Source organism: Bidens hawaiensis, unplaced genomic scaffold (assembly GCF_021521415.1).
Source record: "Bidens hawaiensis isolate Kalapana, Puna unplaced genomic scaffold, B.hawaiensis_p1.1 tig00010302_1, whole genome shotgun sequence".
Lineage (NCBI taxonomy): Eukaryota > Viridiplantae > Streptophyta > Magnoliopsida > Asterales > Asteraceae > Bidens > Bidens hawaiensis.
Genome location: NW_027491781.1, coordinates 97371 through 113557, shown reverse-complemented (window position 1 = coordinate 113557; position 16187 = coordinate 97371). Strand labels below are relative to the sequence as shown.

General features: G+C 41.3%; 1 protein-coding gene across 1 annotated transcript; it reads left to right on the top strand.

The window, feature by feature from the left end:
- Positions 1-2922: 2922 nt before the first annotated feature.
- On the top strand, positions 2923-14305 carry LOC143534762 (ACT domain-containing protein ACR4-like). The gene is made up of 7 exons (XM_077029176.1): positions 2923-2942; positions 3886-3997; positions 4077-4191; positions 12682-12749; positions 12830-13420; positions 13514-13618; positions 13919-14305. The coding sequence occupies exons 2-7, from the start codon at positions 3887-3889 to the stop codon at positions 14255-14257; spliced, it is 1329 nt and encodes a 442-aa protein (XP_076885291.1). The 5' UTR covers positions 2923-2942; position 3886; the 3' UTR covers positions 14258-14305.
- Positions 14306-16187: the final 1882 nt, after the last annotated feature.

Below are 16187 nucleotides of genomic sequence, written 5' to 3'. Positions count from 1 at the left end.
AATGACAAAAGGGAAAAAAGTCGAATGAGAGATTTGGACTTCTTTACTAGAGACTTCAGTAACCTAAATCCGGTCGATCAAATGCTAATGGAAAAGCAAAAGAAACGTATCCGAAAGAGGTTGATCGAAGAAGACCAAGCCGAAGAATAATGTTTTTTTTAGTACTTTAATTTTTATTTTATTTTTAGATATTAATGTGTTTTTTTATTAATGTGTGTTTTTTTTAATAATTTATGAGTTTTTTTAACAATACGTTGTTTGAATATATTTATAAAAAAATTAAAAAAAAATTCGCTGGAGCCCCTGCTGGAGCCCCTCCACACCAGTGCCGGGGGCTCCAACACCCCCTTATCCAGTTTCTCTCTCTGCCACACGTCATAATATTATTGGCTGGAGCCCCCACTAAAGCCCCCATTATAGCCCCCCACACCCCTCAGCCTTAGGCTGAAGGGTGTGAAGCTTCAACGGGGGCGCTAGAGCCCCTCCGCTCGCGCCCCCAGGCGCTAACACCACACCACCGGGGCGCTAACGGGGGCGCTAACGGGGCGCTAACGCGAAAAACCATGCAGGCGTGAGCCTGTTAGCGGGAGAAGAGAGAGAAAAGCTTGTCTTGGTTTTAGAAAAAGAGCCGTTGGGCTCTTATTAAATTAAAAAAAAAAAAATTTCCTATATAATACCCCATTTCACCCATTTTTATACCACAACTTCAAACCTTCACCCAAAATCAATTCATCTTCTCAACTTTTTTTAAAAAAAATGGCTGGAAATTGGTACCCAAACCTTGATTCAGATTATATTGACGACGATTTATGGTCGTCACCGCACCAACCGATGTTTTATTCGGAGCCGCAAGAATCATCCGGCTTTCAACCATCCAACACACAACCGTCTCCTAACTTTGTTGTTCCGGAGACACAAGAATCACACGGTGAAGCTACGGGACCAAAAAGACGCGTCCACCGGAAAAAACAACTTGCAACGGACGGGTCGGGACCGGCTTCGACTCCGAGGACGAAACGGAAAGCCACTCCGTGGTCATCGGATGAGAAGGAAGCCTTGTGTCGGGCTTGGATAGTCATTTCTGAGGATCGGCGTTGCGGTAATTGTTTTAACGTTTTTAAAAATGATTTTTAATAAAAAAGTTAAATAAAAAAGTTAAATGGAAATCTAATTTATTTATTCATTTTGCAGCCGACTACCAAAAGAGCAAGATTTTTTGGACAAAGGTTAGGGAGACGGTCTATACGCTCGTTGGGAGTACAGAGCGGAACGCCGATATGATTTCGGGTCGGTGGTCCGAAATCAGAAAATTTGTCGGCTTGTTTACTAATCTTTTCAACAGGAACAACGGTCGTATGAGACCAAGTGGCAGTGATGATTTGGCGGTTTACAATTTCACGGTCGAAGAGTGGAAGCAGGAGTGTTTGCGGAGGTATGGGACGGTGAAGACGTGGGACGATTTAAAGTTGTGGGAGAGGTTGAAAAGGTGTTCCAAGTGGGTTGAGCTGGTGGCGCCGGACGTTGATTCGGAAGTACGGCCGAAACGGACTAAAACTAGTTCGTCTGGAGCGTATAGCACTTCAATCGGGTAGGATTGTCGCGTTGGATTCGACCTAAACATTGCGGAGGAGGAAACGTCTTCACCGCCGAGGAGGCGGCCATTGGGAAGGGACGCCAAGGGGAAAAAACCGGCTGAGGGGGAAGCCGTAAACATCGCAAATCTTGTTGAATCCCTCAATAAATTCAATAAAACCATGGAGGTGGTCTCTAATGACAAAAGGGAAAAAAGTTGAATGAGAGATTTGGACTTCCTTACTAGAGACTTCAGTAACCTAAATCCGGTCGATCAAATGCTAATGGAAAAGCAAAAGGAACGTATCCGAAAGAGGTTGATCGAAGAAGACCAAGCCGAAGAATAAGAATAATGTTTTTTTTAGTACTTTAATTTTTATTTTATTTTTAGATATTACTGTGTTTTTTTTATTAATGTGTGTTTTTTTTAATAATTTATGAGTTTTTTTAATAATACGTCGTTTGAATATATTTATAAAAAAATAAAAAAAAAATTCGTTGGAGCCCCTGCTGGAGCCCCTCCACACCAGGGCCAGGGGCTCCAACGGGGGCTCCAACACCCCCTTTATCCAGTTTCTCTCTCTGCCACACGTCATAATATTATTGGTTGGAGCCCCCATTAAAGCCCCTCACATCCCTCAGCCTTAGTCAACTAAAATGCACAAGATCCAGCTAACATGTGCTGCGGTCCAAGATCCTCTATTGTTAAGTACCAGAACCCTGAATTTTAAACACCATACTCTTTTTAGAAACACACACATTTATTTACACCTTCTTGTGTGTGCAAAAATACATACACTAATTTCATAATTTCTATGCCAAATTATATATTATCTTGATTGACAGACATTTGGGATTTTGCTCTGTTTCAATAAAGTTCTCACCTTTATCAATCTTGTTCAAAATTATTAATGGGTATGCAATCTTATTATCACCCTTTTGTTCAATTTGTGTATATTTTGCTCTGTTTCTATAAAGTTCTCACCTTTTTTAATATGATTCAAAATTATTAATGGGTATGTAATCTTTTTAACATCCTTTTGTTCAATTTGTATATATTTTGTTCTGTTTCTATAAAAGTTCTCACTTTTTTTTAATATGATTCAAAATTATTAATGGGTATGTACTTATTTTAACACCCTTTTGTGCAATTTGCATATCAAATTTATTATCTTGTTTGATAGACATTTGTGGGGGGGGGGGGGGGGGGGGGTTGCTCTGTTTTTATAAAGTTTTCACCTTTCACAAATTTTCGAAATTATTAATGGGTATGTATTCTTTTTATCACCCTTTTGTTCAATTTGTATATGTTTTGCTCTGTTTTTATAAAGTTCTCACCTTTATCAAATTTTACTCAAAATTATTAATAGGTATGTAATCTTATAATCACCCATTTGTTCATTTTGTTTATCAAATTCAATATCTTGTTTGATAGACATTTGGGGGTTTTGCTCTGTTTCTATAAATTTCATATATTTTTGTTCAAAATTATTAATGGGTTTGTTCAATTTGTATATCAAATTCATTTTCTTGTTTTATAGACATTTGGAATTTTGCTCTGTTTCAATAAAGTTCTCACTTTTTTCAAATCTTGCTCAAAATTAATGGGTGTGTAATCTTATTATCACCCTTTTGTTCAATTTGTATATCAAATTTAATATTTTGTTTTATAGACATTTGGGATTTTGCTCTGTTTTTATAAAGTTTTCACCTTTATCAAATCTTGTTCAAAAATATTAATGGATAATTGGGTATGCAATCTTTTTATCACCCTTTTGGTCAATTTGTTTTTACTGCTATCAATTTTGTTTGATAGAAATTTGGGGTTTTGCTCTTTTTCTATAAAGCTCTCACCTTTTTTTATTTTTTTTTCTCCCAAAATTATAGTTGAAATTATAATCTTTTTAACACCCTTTTGTTCAATTTTTTCAGTTTCATATAATTGGTTGTTGTAGCTGAATGTTTGGTGTGTCAACTGTTTGATTCTGTTAATTATGCATCTAAAAATGGCTCCCACAAGGAGGCAAAAGGAACCCCACCATACCCACATGGACAGAGAGTCTTGAACACCACTTTTTTTTGGTGGGTTAAAGCTTCTCTATTGGCCTTCTTCATATCTTGTTTTCTTTTCATTTTTTTATAATTTTTTTAATATTTTTTTTATTATTTCTCTATCAAATCTTCATCATCAATCATCATTGGTTGCACCCTTTACTTCCTTTTGCATCCCACACATTCTTGTTTACTTACTTCACACTCTTTGTTCCATTTATGGTTTATAATTAGTAATTGTGATTGCATCTAATTTTGTAGTATGAGCTATTCAAGAAACATGGATGATGAATACGAGAAGTTTATTCGGCGAATGAATCCACCGCGAGTCGTAATCGATAACGAATCGTGCAAAAATGCCACCATTATTCAGGTATTTTTTTTACCTTAATGATCTTAATATACGTTGTTAATTAACTGTATTAATGTATTTTTCTATGTTGTTGTAACAGGTGGATAGTGTTAACAGACATGGCATACTTTTGGAAGTCGTACAAGTTCTTACTGATCTTAATTTCAGCTTCACTAAAGCTTACATAAGTTCTGATGGAGGGTGGTTCATGGATGGTATATAACCATATTTTAGCTCATGAATTTCTTGTTTCTTCTATAGTTTTTAATCTGTTTTTTTTCCTACATGAGTCGAGTTTTGTTGTAAAGTTAATAACTTTCTTGTTACTTTGATAGTTTTTGATGTTATCAATAGTTTTTATCTGTTTTTTTACTACCAAGTCGAGTTTTGTTGTAAAGTTAGTAACTTTCTTGTTTCTTTGATAGTTTTTAATATGTTTTTTACTACCCGAGTCAAGTTTTGTTGTAAAGTTAGTAACTTTCTTGTTTCTTTGATAGTTTTTAATCTATTTCTTTACTACCCGAGTCGAGTTTTGTTGTAAAGTTAATAACTTTCTTGTTTCTTTTATAGTTTTTAATCTGTTTCTTTTTTCTTATCTGAAGAAACACTAAGTGACCCCGGCAGATTACGGATAATCTTAGGGTCAAGTAGATGTTTCCCACGAGGGTTAGGTCCGGCAAAGATGGCTATTCTTCTGATGACATGCAAAACAGACACCGTGAGCTCGTCACTGAGAAGGGGGGGTACCTCCTTGTGACCACCCTCCGGCGTGAGAATCAGACTAGATTGCTTTGAATATAAGTGTATATTAAGAGAAATAGCTAGAGCAGATAAGATATGTGATAATGATGGTATAAGATAAGATGATGATACCGTTCCAAGGTGTTGGAGTATTTATAGCCGAAGGTAGGTTTCCAAGCAGGTACAGCCAGCTGTATAATATTCCTTTTCTACCAACTGTGGGCTACGCGCGTGCCGTGCTGGTGGTTGGTGGGTAGGCAGCGGCTGATGGCCGGCTGTGTACTATTCCTTTTCCACCAACTGCAGGCTATGTATGTGCCACGATGAGGGTTGGTGAGTAGACAGCGGCTGATAGTGACATTTTGTACTAGAGCGTGCTCCTCCTCGTACTGTTGTCAGTGAGTTGTCACCCTGTGATGGGCTGCTTTGGTCAGATCTTGTCTATTTTGGCCATACCTTGGCAGGTATAGTACAAAAGATCCTCCAGAAGCGTACGGACTGGCTCATTTGGGCGGGAGTATTCCCGCCTTGCTCATTCCTTCTTCAGGTGACATTACTGAATTATTGAGAGTTAGTGCCTTGTGCGTGTAGCCTTACTATTAGTGCGGGTAGCCTTCCCTGATGGCTTGTATCCGCAGCTGCGGGAACAGGCGGGGTACTTCACCATTGGGAGGCTTTTCCTGCGGGAACAGCTGGCGTACTGCGCGTAAGGTCTTCATCTATCTGAGCATGGTGGGTCCTGCGGAACCAGTTGGTCTTCGCGCAGACGTCCCTCTTCAAGGTGAGTCTTGCGGGTCCAACTGGGCTCTGCTGGGACCTAGCTCTTCAAGTCCCCCCAGTCCAATGTTCTTCTCATGAATTGTTAATAAGTGAGGTGAATTTTTGGACTTAAGCAAGGGGTTTTGAAAAGGGTTTTTAGTTTTAAGGTTTTCCGTGGGGATTCTTCCCGCGGTTTCCCTAATGTCACGTGCAGAAATTCCCGACTTTTCTGCTTGATCTTTGGATATGATGCGGGTAGGTGTGTAACCTCCTCGCAAGTCAGGAGCGTTGAGTTTCACTTGTGTAGATTCTCCACGAGGTTTTGGTAGTTTTAGACATAGTGATCAATTATGTTAAACAACAAATTCCATCTTGGAGCTTCAAACAATCTAGTTCTCAACGTTCCCGCTATGCGGGGATGTTATTTCCCTTTCCACAAGTATGGCCCAGAAGATCCTTCTTGGTTTTAATTCCCTGCAAGTGCTAAGTATGTGAAGGGTTTCGCCTTGACACTGTACCCGCACTCGTCTTATAGTTACTTGACTTCCAAGGTATTCTTGGCTTCAATTCCCTGCAGGTGCTAAGTATGTGAAGGGTTTCGCCTTGACACTGTACCCGCACTTGTCTTACGGTTTCTTGGTTACCAAGGTATTCTTGGCTTCAATTCCCTGCAGGTGCTAAGTTTGTGAAGGGTTTCGCCTTGACACTGTACCCGCACTTGTCTTACGGTTTCTTGGTTACCAAGGTAAGGGGGTATATTCTCTCTTATTTTTGAATCTTTGTTTCACGCATATTTTAGTTTAACTTAGCAATTTCTTGAGTAGTTTGGATAAGTTAACCTTTCAACGTGGCAGATGATAGGTTAAAGTTTTGCTTTCTCTTTCGTGATTTTGCGGGTAAGACCGTCACTTTCACTTAGTAGGATGGCTAAACTTTACCTATATCTGACCTGCGTGAAGGTTTTCCTCATCTTTTCCTTAGAAATTTTCTAAGTGTTTTAAATAAGTTAACCTTTCGACGCGCGGTTGTCAATAGGTTGATGTTCAGTTTCCTCTATCATGATTGTGCGGGTAGGACCGTCACTTTCATTTAGTGAGAAGACCAAACTTTACCTATAACTGACCTGCGTTAAGGTTTTTCTCATCTTTTCCTTAGAAATTTTTTCCGTTTCTTGTGTTTATGCGGGTTTTGCCGCCTTCCACACGCAACCACTTACTTCCCCACTTATTTATGCGGTGAATACCGGCATACCAGTGTTTTGAATAAGTATAAAGGTAAGGCTATCAACACAATGTGATAAAGGAGAATCATTTCCATAAGAAGTGGCTCTAGGCCTTTTCTTTATAAGTTTGGAATTGATCTACATGTAACATTTGCGTAATTGAGCTCCATTCCATGTTCTTGGGATGGGGGTGCCATCGAGCCTTTCGAGCCGGTATGCGCCCTTTCCCAAAACTTCTTTGATAATGTATGGCCCTTCCCAGACCGGGGCCAGCTTTCCTGGGCGTTCTTGGTTCGAAGCCTCGTTGTTACGCAGTATGTAGTCTCCGACATTGAAGTTGCAGAGTTTTACCCGCGTGTTGTAGTACTTTTGCATTTGTCGCTTGTATTTCTCTTCACGCGCTGCGGCCAAGTCTCTGCGTTCTTCGGTTAGCATAAGGTCTAACCGTCTTTCCGCATCATTGTCTTCTGGCTGAATCAAGACCCTTGGTGAGGGTAAACCAATTTCGACCGGGACCATGGCTCCAGTGCCATAAGTGAGGCTGAACGGGGTTTCTCCCGTACTGGCCTTTTTCAGCGTTCTGTTTGCCCAAAGGACGTGTGGAAGTTCGTCCACCCAGCCGGATCTGTGTTCCAAGAGTCTTTTCTTTATGCCGTCGACGATGCTCTTATTTGCTCTTTCCACCTCACCATTACCCTGCGGGTGCGCCACTGATGTAAAGGTGTGGGTGATTTGAAGTTCTTCCAGCCACTTTTGTAGCTTCTTGTCAGCAAAGTTGGTGCCGTTATCGCTCACCAAATTCTGGGGAAGTCCAAAACGACAAATAATAAATTCCCAAATAAATTTTTTGATATGTTTTGCGGTTGTTTGGGCTAAGGGTTTTGCTTCTATCCACTTGGTGAAGTAGTCGATGGCTACCACTAGAAACTGAACGTTCCCTGCTGCTGTGAGAAATGGGCCTGTCACATCGATGGCCCACTTCTGAAATGGCCATGAAGAGGTGACTGGAACAAGTTCATTCTTCGGGCGATGCGTGTTGGGTGCGTAGAGTTGGCAAGACCTACACTTTCTGATGTATGCCAGTGCATCCGTATGCATCCCCGGCCAAAAGTATCCCGCGTTATTTAGCTTAGCTACGACAGCGCGTGGACCTGCGTGTACTCCACAGATGCCTTCGTGCACTTCCCTTAGGAGGTAGCCAGCATCTTGGTTGTCCACGCATCTTAGGAGTGGGCCAAGAAAATTACGCCTATAAAGGATGTCATCGATGAGTTGATAGTTCAGTGCTTTACAGCGTATTTTTCTTTCCTGTGTTTTTGACTCTGGTAGTATACCCGCCGCAAGGTAATTTATTATTGGTGTCATCCACGTTTCTGTGCCGGTTTGGATGACACAGATTTCCTTGTGCGGGACTGATGGTGCTCCAAGGAGTTCATGCGGATGTCCTTTCCCAAGTGGGTGAAGGCTAATGATGCAAGCTTGCTTAACGCATCCGCAGATTTGTTTTCGCTACGCTTGACGTGTATGACCTTACAATCGTTAAAGTCGCGCATAAGGGTTTTTGCTTGTGCGAGGTACAGGGCCATTGTGTCGTTCACGGCCGTGTACGTCCCGTTTATTTGGTTGGCTACTAACATGGAATCCACGTGGGCTTCCAAGTTTTTCACTCCCATCTTACGCGCAATTCTCAGCCCGGCCAAGAATGCTTCATACTCCGCTTCGTTATTTGTACTTGGAAAATCCAGTCGAATAGCGTAAGTGTATTCTTGGCCTGCTGGGTTGGTTAGTTTCAACCCTGCGCCTGAGCCCTCGTTGCTGGCTGCTCCATCAGTGTAGAGTCGCCAGACATCATCGATGTCCTGTGCTGGAGAGGGTTGAGCCTCCTCCTGGCACTCTTTCTCCCGCGAAGCGGGGACTTCTGCAATAAAGTCGGCCAAGACCTGGCCTTTTATGGTTGGCCTCGGCTTGTACTTTATCGCGTATTCTCCCAATTCTATTGCCCATTTGGCTAGGCGTCCTGACAATTCGGGTTTGCCTAGAACGTTTGCAAGTTTGAAGTTGGTGAGAATGGTGATTGGGTGACCTTGGAAATATCGTCTTAGCCTGCGTGAAGCCTGTACAAGTGCTAAGACTAATTTTCCAGGGTAAAGTACCGGGTTTCTACGTCTGTTAGGATACGGCTAACATAGTAGATTGGCATCTGGATGCCTTTTCGCTCTACTAGCAGGACGGCCCCGGTCGCTCTATCTGTGGCGGAAAGGTATAGGATTAATTCTTCCCCCGCTTCTGGTGCTGTGAGCGTTGGGAGTTCGATCAGGCGTGACCGAATTTCCTGAAAAGCTGCTTCCGCTTCTAGTGTCCAGCGGAAGTGCGTTTTCTTTAAACAGTTTCTCAATGTTGACACGAATGGGAACGACCTATCCGCATGGTTTGCCAAAAAGCGGTTAAGTGCGACTAGGAGTCTATTTAGTGTCTGAGCTTGCTTGATGGTAGTAGGTGATTCCATTTTGATAATGGCTTCGACCTTTTCAAGGTTCGCTCTGAAGCCATCTTTAGTAACAATGACTCCTAAGAACTTCCCTTCTTCCATCCCAAAGGAACACTTGCTCGGGTTGAGCTTCATGTTTATCTTTCTGAGCGTGTTGAAAGTTTCTTCGATGTCTTTCAACATCGTTTCTGGGTCAGGGCTTTTGATGACCAAGTCATCCATGTAGACTTCCAAGTTCCTCCCAATTTGGGCATGAAACTCTTTGTCCATCAGGTGTTGGTATGTGGACCCGACATTCTTAAGTCCGAATGGCATCATTTGATAACAAAATGTGCCATCGGGCGTCCGAAATGCGGTTTTGTCCTGATCGTCAACGGCCATGTGGATTTGATGGTACCCCTTATACGCATCAAGGAAGCATTTAAGGCGAAACGGTGCTAACGAATCTACCTTAAGATCAATTTCGGGTAACGGGTAACAATCTTTGGGGCATGCTTTGTTTAAGTCTTTGAAATCTATGCACATGCGCCATTGTTTGTTAGACTTCGGTACCATGACGGGATTTGCAACCCATGTTTGATATCTGCTAACGCGTACGATGCCCGCGTCAAGGAGTTCCTTGACTTGGGTTCTACACGCGTTAGCTTGTTCCGCCCCCATTACTCTGAGCTTTTGTATGACTGACGTAAAAGCCGGGTCACACTTGAGCTTATGCTCTGCCTTACTTCGAGGTACACCAGTCATGTCAGCTGGTGTCCACGCGAAGATGTCAGCGTTTTTCTGTAGTAAGCGTTTGAGTAAGGTGCGCGTAGGATCAGTGACTGTTGGGCCAATGGTAACAGCCTGGTCAGGGTATTTGCCATTGAAGGCCCATTCTTCTGGTTCGGTGATGGTTGGTTTAGCCATCTTTGGTTTGGGTTTAGATGAGACAGATGCGATGCATACCTGGGGAATACCGGTGATCATCGCTACACCCTCAGCTGTTGGCCATCCCATCATGCCGTGGACTGAAGATACCACGACATTGAATCTTGCCATCCCGTCTCTCCCGAAGAGAATGTCGTATGTGTGGTGTGGCTTCCTCATTACGACAAAGTCCACGTCTTCTGTGCGGGAGTGTTTCCCGTCCGTGAGAGTGACGGGGAAAGATAGGATACCCAAGGGGGTGTTTGTGCTGCCATCGAACCCTTCCATCGAGGCGTAGACCGTTTCCAGGCGTTCCTTGTCTTCGTCGTCTAGCTTGTCGAAGAACTGCCTGTACATAACCGTTGACGAGGCGCCGTTGTCAGCAAGAGTGCGGGAAGTGATGTAGTGCCCCAGCTGGCTTTTGATGACGATAGGGCTTTCTTTGCTGGGTCCTCCTGGCACTCGCGGGAAGCGCACCTCAGCTTCCTTCCACGCGCATGGTTCTGTCGTTCGTCTTTTTCTTCCTCTGAAGTTACTATGAACCATGTGGATGCTGATGTCAACGGGCTTTCGTCCGTTGCTTTTGTATCGGTTATCATTCCTCCCTCCATTCTTGATTGATGCCACAAGGTGTGTAAGTTTTCCATCCTTGACGAATGTTTCAACAATATCCCTCAAGGATATACACTCCTCAGTGGTGTGACCCTTTGTCCCGTGGAAGTCACAGGATTTGCTCTGATCCCCGTTATGTCGTTGCCGGACCATTGGAGCTTTTGGCCATGGGAGTTTTTCGGTGGCAAATATCTCCGTGACGCTTTTGGTGAGTGGCGTCCACCGGGGGTTTCGGCTTGATGGGTGCGTGTTATCCCTTCCGCCTACTAGAGGGCGAGAGCTGGATGAGGTGTCAAAGTTTACCCTTGACTGCCAAATACCTAGCTTCCTCTTTTTGTTTTGTCGGGCGGTCCGGAATTTCTTGTTTCTTCTATAGTTTTTAATCTGTTTTTTTTCCTACATGAGTCGAGTTTTGTTGTAAAGTTAATAACTTTCTTGTTACTTTGATAGTTTTTGATGTTATCGATAGTTTTAATCTGTTTTTTTACTACCGAGTCGAGTTTTGTTGTAAAGTTAGTAACTTTCTTGTTTCTTTGATAGTTTTTAATATGTTTTTTACTACCCGAGTCAAGTTTTGTTGTAAAGTTAGTAACTTTCTTGTTTCTTTGATAGTTTTTAATCTATTTCTTTACTACCCGAGTCGAGTTTTGTTGTAAAGTTAATAACTTTCTTGTTTCTTTTATAGTTTTTAATCTGTTTCTTTTTTCCTATCTGAAGAAACACTAAGTGACCCCGGCAGATTACGGATAATCTTAGGGTCAAGTAGATGTTTCCCACGAGGGTTAGGTCCGGCAAAGATGGCTATTCTTCTGATGACCTGCAAAACAGACACCGTGAGCTCGTCACTGAGAAAGGGGGGGTGCCTCCTTGTGACCACCCTCCGGCGTGAGAATCAGACTAGATTGCTCTGAATATAAGTGTATATTAAGAGAAATAGCTAGAGCAGATAAGATATGTGATAATGATGGTATAAGATAAGATGATGATACCGTTCCAAGGTGTTGGAGTATTTATAGCCGAAGGTAGGTTTCCAAGCAGGTACAGCCAGCTGTATAATATTCCTTTTCTACCAACTGTGGGCTACGCACGTGCCGTGCTGGTGGTTGGTGGGTAGGCAGCGGCTGATGGCCGGCTGTGTACTATTCCTTTTCCACCAACTGCAGGCTATGTACGTGCCACGATGAGGGTTGGTGAGTAGGCAGCGGCTGATAGTGACATTTTGTACTAGAGCGTGCTCCTCCTCGTACTGTTGTCAGTGAGCTGTCACCCTGTGATGGGCTGCTTTGGTCAGATCTTGTGTATTTTGGCCATACCTTGGCAGGTATAGTACAAAAGATCCTCCAGAAGCGTACGGACTGGCTCATTTGGGCGGGAGTATTCCCGCCTTGCTCATTCCTTCTTCAGGTGACATTACTGAATTATTGAGAGTTAGTGCCTTGTGCATGTAGCCTTACTATTAGTGCGGGTAGCCTTCCCTGATGGCTTGTATCCGCAGCTGCGGGAACAGGCGGGGTACTTCACCATTGGGAGGCTTTTCCTGCGGGAACAGCTGGCGTACTGCGCGTAAGGTCTTCATCTCTCTGAGCATGGTGGGTCCTGCGGAACCAGTTGGTCTTTGCGCAGACGTCCCTCTTCAAGGTGAGTCTTGCGGGTCCAACTGGGCTCTGCTGGGACCTACCTCTTCACTATCCGAGTCGAGTTTTGTTGTAAAGTTAATAACTTTATTGTTTCTTTGATAGTTTTTGATGTTATTGATAGTTTTTAATCTGTTTTTTTACTACCCGAGTTGAATTTTGTTGTAAAGTTAATAACTTTCTTGTTTCTTTGATAGTTTTTAATCTGTTTCTTTACTACCCTACTCGAGTTTTGTAGTAAAGTTAATATCTTTCTGGTTTCTTTGATGGTTTTAATCTGTTCTATTTACGACCCGAGTAGTGTTTTGTTGTAAAATTAACGACTTTCTTGTTTCTTTGATAGTTTTTAACGTGACTGATCAAGATGGGAACAAAATCACCGATGAAGAAGTTTTGGATTACATTCAAAAGGTAAAGAAATTGTTCTATATTTATTAAGAGACATTAATTTTTTTATTAGTATCAATATTTATTGGTAGTGTCATTTTCAGGCACTCGGGTCAGAAACTAGCTTTACAACACCAGAGGATTCAATCGGAGTGACATCCTCAACCGATCATACAGTAATCGAGTTAATAGGAAGCGATAGACCCGGGCTACTTTCCGAACTATGCGCTGTTCTCACACACTTAAAGTGTAACGTGTTGAACGGTGAAGTTTGGACCCACAACACACGGGCTGCATCTGTGATGCAAGTGACCGATGAGGAATCAGGGTTAGCCATTATGGACCCTGAGAAACTTTCTATAATAAAGAAAATGCTTTGCAATGTGCTTAAAGGTAGCAACAAAGGTAACGAGGCTAAAACCGTGGTCTCTCATAGTGGGACCCACACCGAAAGACGGCTGCATCAAATGATGTTTGCGGATAGAGATTATGAGAGACGATACGATGAGGGTTGTAGTGAAAGTCAAAAGCCAGATGTTAAAGTTGTGAATTGGTATGATAAAGATTATTCGGTTGTTACAATTAGGTGTAAAGATAGGCCCAAACTATTATTTGACACGATTTGCACGTTAACGGATATGGAATATGTGGTGTTTCATGGAAATGTCGATGCTGAAGGGCCCGAAGCTTACCAGGTTTAAGATTTAAAAAACTTTGATTCTTTTCTTAATTTTTGATATAAGTTTGACTGTTTTGTTGACTTTATAACGTTTTATTTCGCTTTATAGGAATATTGTATCAGACATATCGATGATTTCCCGGTGAATTCAGAAGCAGAAAGACAAAGGGTGATCCAATGCCTTGAAGCTGCCATAGAAAGAAGAGTGTCTGAGGTATTAATATTAATATTAATAAGCAGAAATATGCCACTTTTAAGCCTATGTCATTTGGTCAACTCTTTAAAAGTCTAACGTCGATTTTGACATTGAAATAATTATCTTTATAATCTCGAAAACGAACCTATACTAATACATTTTTATATAACTGTATGCCGTTATCATTTTTTTACGAAGAAAAACTAACCATTGTCGAATTTGAAGTTTAAAAAAAATCATTTGACTTTCAAAAGTCAAATCTGTACTCTTTGTACTCTTTTATGTTGAAATTTTAATAATGTTTTTTTTATAATTTAGGGATTGAAGCTAGAACTTTGCACAACCGACCGAGTCGGGCTGCTATCCGATGTCACACGTATATTCCGAGAAAACAGCCTAACCGTCACACGTGCCGAGGTGACAACACGAGGCGGAAAAGCCATGAACACATTCTACGTTGGTGATGCTTCAGGGTACCCGATTGACCCGAGGATTATCGACTCTATCCGGAAAGAAATCGGTCAAACGATACTAAAAGTCAAAGGCAACCAAATTTTACAAAATCCTCAAGAATCATCACCTAATAGGTTCTTGTTTGGTGGGCTTTTCAAGTCCAAATCTTTTTGTAATTTTGGTATTGTTAGATCATACTCATGAAGTACTAAACACAAGTTTGGTACAATAGTTTGTAAATATCAAGATTCTAGGTTTGACTTTTGTTGACTTGATTGTGATTCCACTTGCCTTTCATCAATTCATAGAAGTTAGTGTAAATTGAGGGTTGTTTTTATTTTTTAATTTTTTGATTGTGAGCCCATAGATTATTGTTATTTGTTACACACGGGTGTTTTGGCTTAGTAGTTGCTCGGCTGCTTCTTTTAAGAGAGGCTATCAAACATTCTCATTAAAAAGTAATTTGGTACCATCTACGTATTCAGGAGCGGTGCAAATGAGCCGAGTCGCTCGCGAGCTACTTGAGATCGGCTCGTTAAAATGCTCGATCGAGCCAAGCTTAATCAAGCCTAAGCTCGAGCCTAAAAGCAAGTTTGTTTAATAAACGAGCCTGAGCCCGAGTTTCACTTATCGAGCTCAAGCCGGCTAGCGAACCTAAATGAGCATGTCATTTATATAATTTTTTAAAATATATATTTAACAATTATTGATTAATATATATAATGTTATGAAAAAATAAATAAAAATAACTAAATAGTATAAATTATAATTGAAAAAATTATATAAAAATAATTATAAATATATAAAAAAACAATTAATAAATAGTAAACGAGCCGAGCTCCCAGTTTGAAAATCTACTCACGAGCCGAGCTCGAGCTTTGAAAATAGAGCTCGAAACGAGCCGAGATCAAGCTTGAGCTCCATGTAAGTTAAACGAGCAGAGCTTGAGCCTAGTCGAGCCCGGGCTTGACTCAGCTCGTTTGCACTCCTAGGGCCAATACATTGTTGTATACATGTAGATATCTCTCTCTCTCTCTCTCTCTAACTATAGAATTACTGCGGTTTTACTCGGTTGAGATTCGAAGTGTCAAATAACTATGCACGGTTGAGATCCCGTCACGGTATAGACGCTAAAAAACGCTGTTTAAAAGAGCATGCATTATAGTTGATACTTGATAGAATCTTGTTGAACATTTCCCGCCACAAATTAGGGGCGGTTTTTGTGGTTAGATTTGGGCGGCTAAGCATTGACTAGTTGACTAGTGAGAGTCAACCAAAGTGTCATTTTCAATGTGTTGCATGCATACAACGTGCAATAAATGGTTTTAAAGATACGATTTTTATTTTTTTTAAACGGCCAACTAAGTAACGCCGTGTACACCGTACGCGGCTCCCATTGGCTAAAGGTAGCCCGAGCCGGCCACTAGTCCGGACGGACGGAGCCCCTAGCGGTTCACCTGTTGAGGGATTCACCGGATAAAACCCGACCCCCACGCCCGCCAAACGGCACGACAACGAGGAGCCGGTAAAACCGGGTGAGATCAAGACTCGAACCCTGGCAAGCCAGGGTCATCCCTCATATCTCCCATATAAATTGGTTAACTGGTTGGATTTGATAAACATTTGTCAAAGGTTTTTATCATCGGTATTGAAGATGTTAACGGTTTGATGATAACATTTATCGTAGATGTTGAGACAGTTTAGTTGAAAATATTATTTTCAGTGCCTTCTGAGATATGGAGGTAGGGAAGTCGACCGTTTTAGGTCTGATCATTTCAGATGTCTGAAAAAAATTTAAAAAAACTTTTATTTGTACATATTTAATAAAAATGTATCACGCCTAATCAAAAGTTTCGTTTAAACAATACCCAATAAGTCTGGCCCGAAATCCAAATCATATACAATATTCGATTACTTTTTATATATAAGTTATCAAATTTATATTTTACTTAAAGCACGAATTTATACTCGTCCTCGGCCCAGATTTTTTAGTGTTTCTCGAACACGGCCCGGGTTATCTTATTGAATTTAAACATAAATAAGTGTTTTAATATATGAAATATCTTTTTTTTGTTGTTAATAATAAGAGCTAGATGTGTTTGAAAAGAATTTAAGATCAATAAAATATTGATGT

Coding starts and splice junctions, on each gene's coding strand:
- LOC143534762 (XM_077029176.1), top strand. CDS start 3,887: ATGAGCTATTCAAGAAACATGGATGATGAATACGAGAAGTTTATTCGG. Junction 3,998..4,076: donor AAAATGCCACCATTATTCAG/GTATTTTTTTTA, acceptor TTGTTGTAACAG/GTGGATAGTGTTAACAGACA. Junction 13,421..13,513: donor AAGGGCCCGAAGCTTACCAG/GTTTAAGATTTA, acceptor TTCGCTTTATAG/GAATATTGTATCAGACATAT.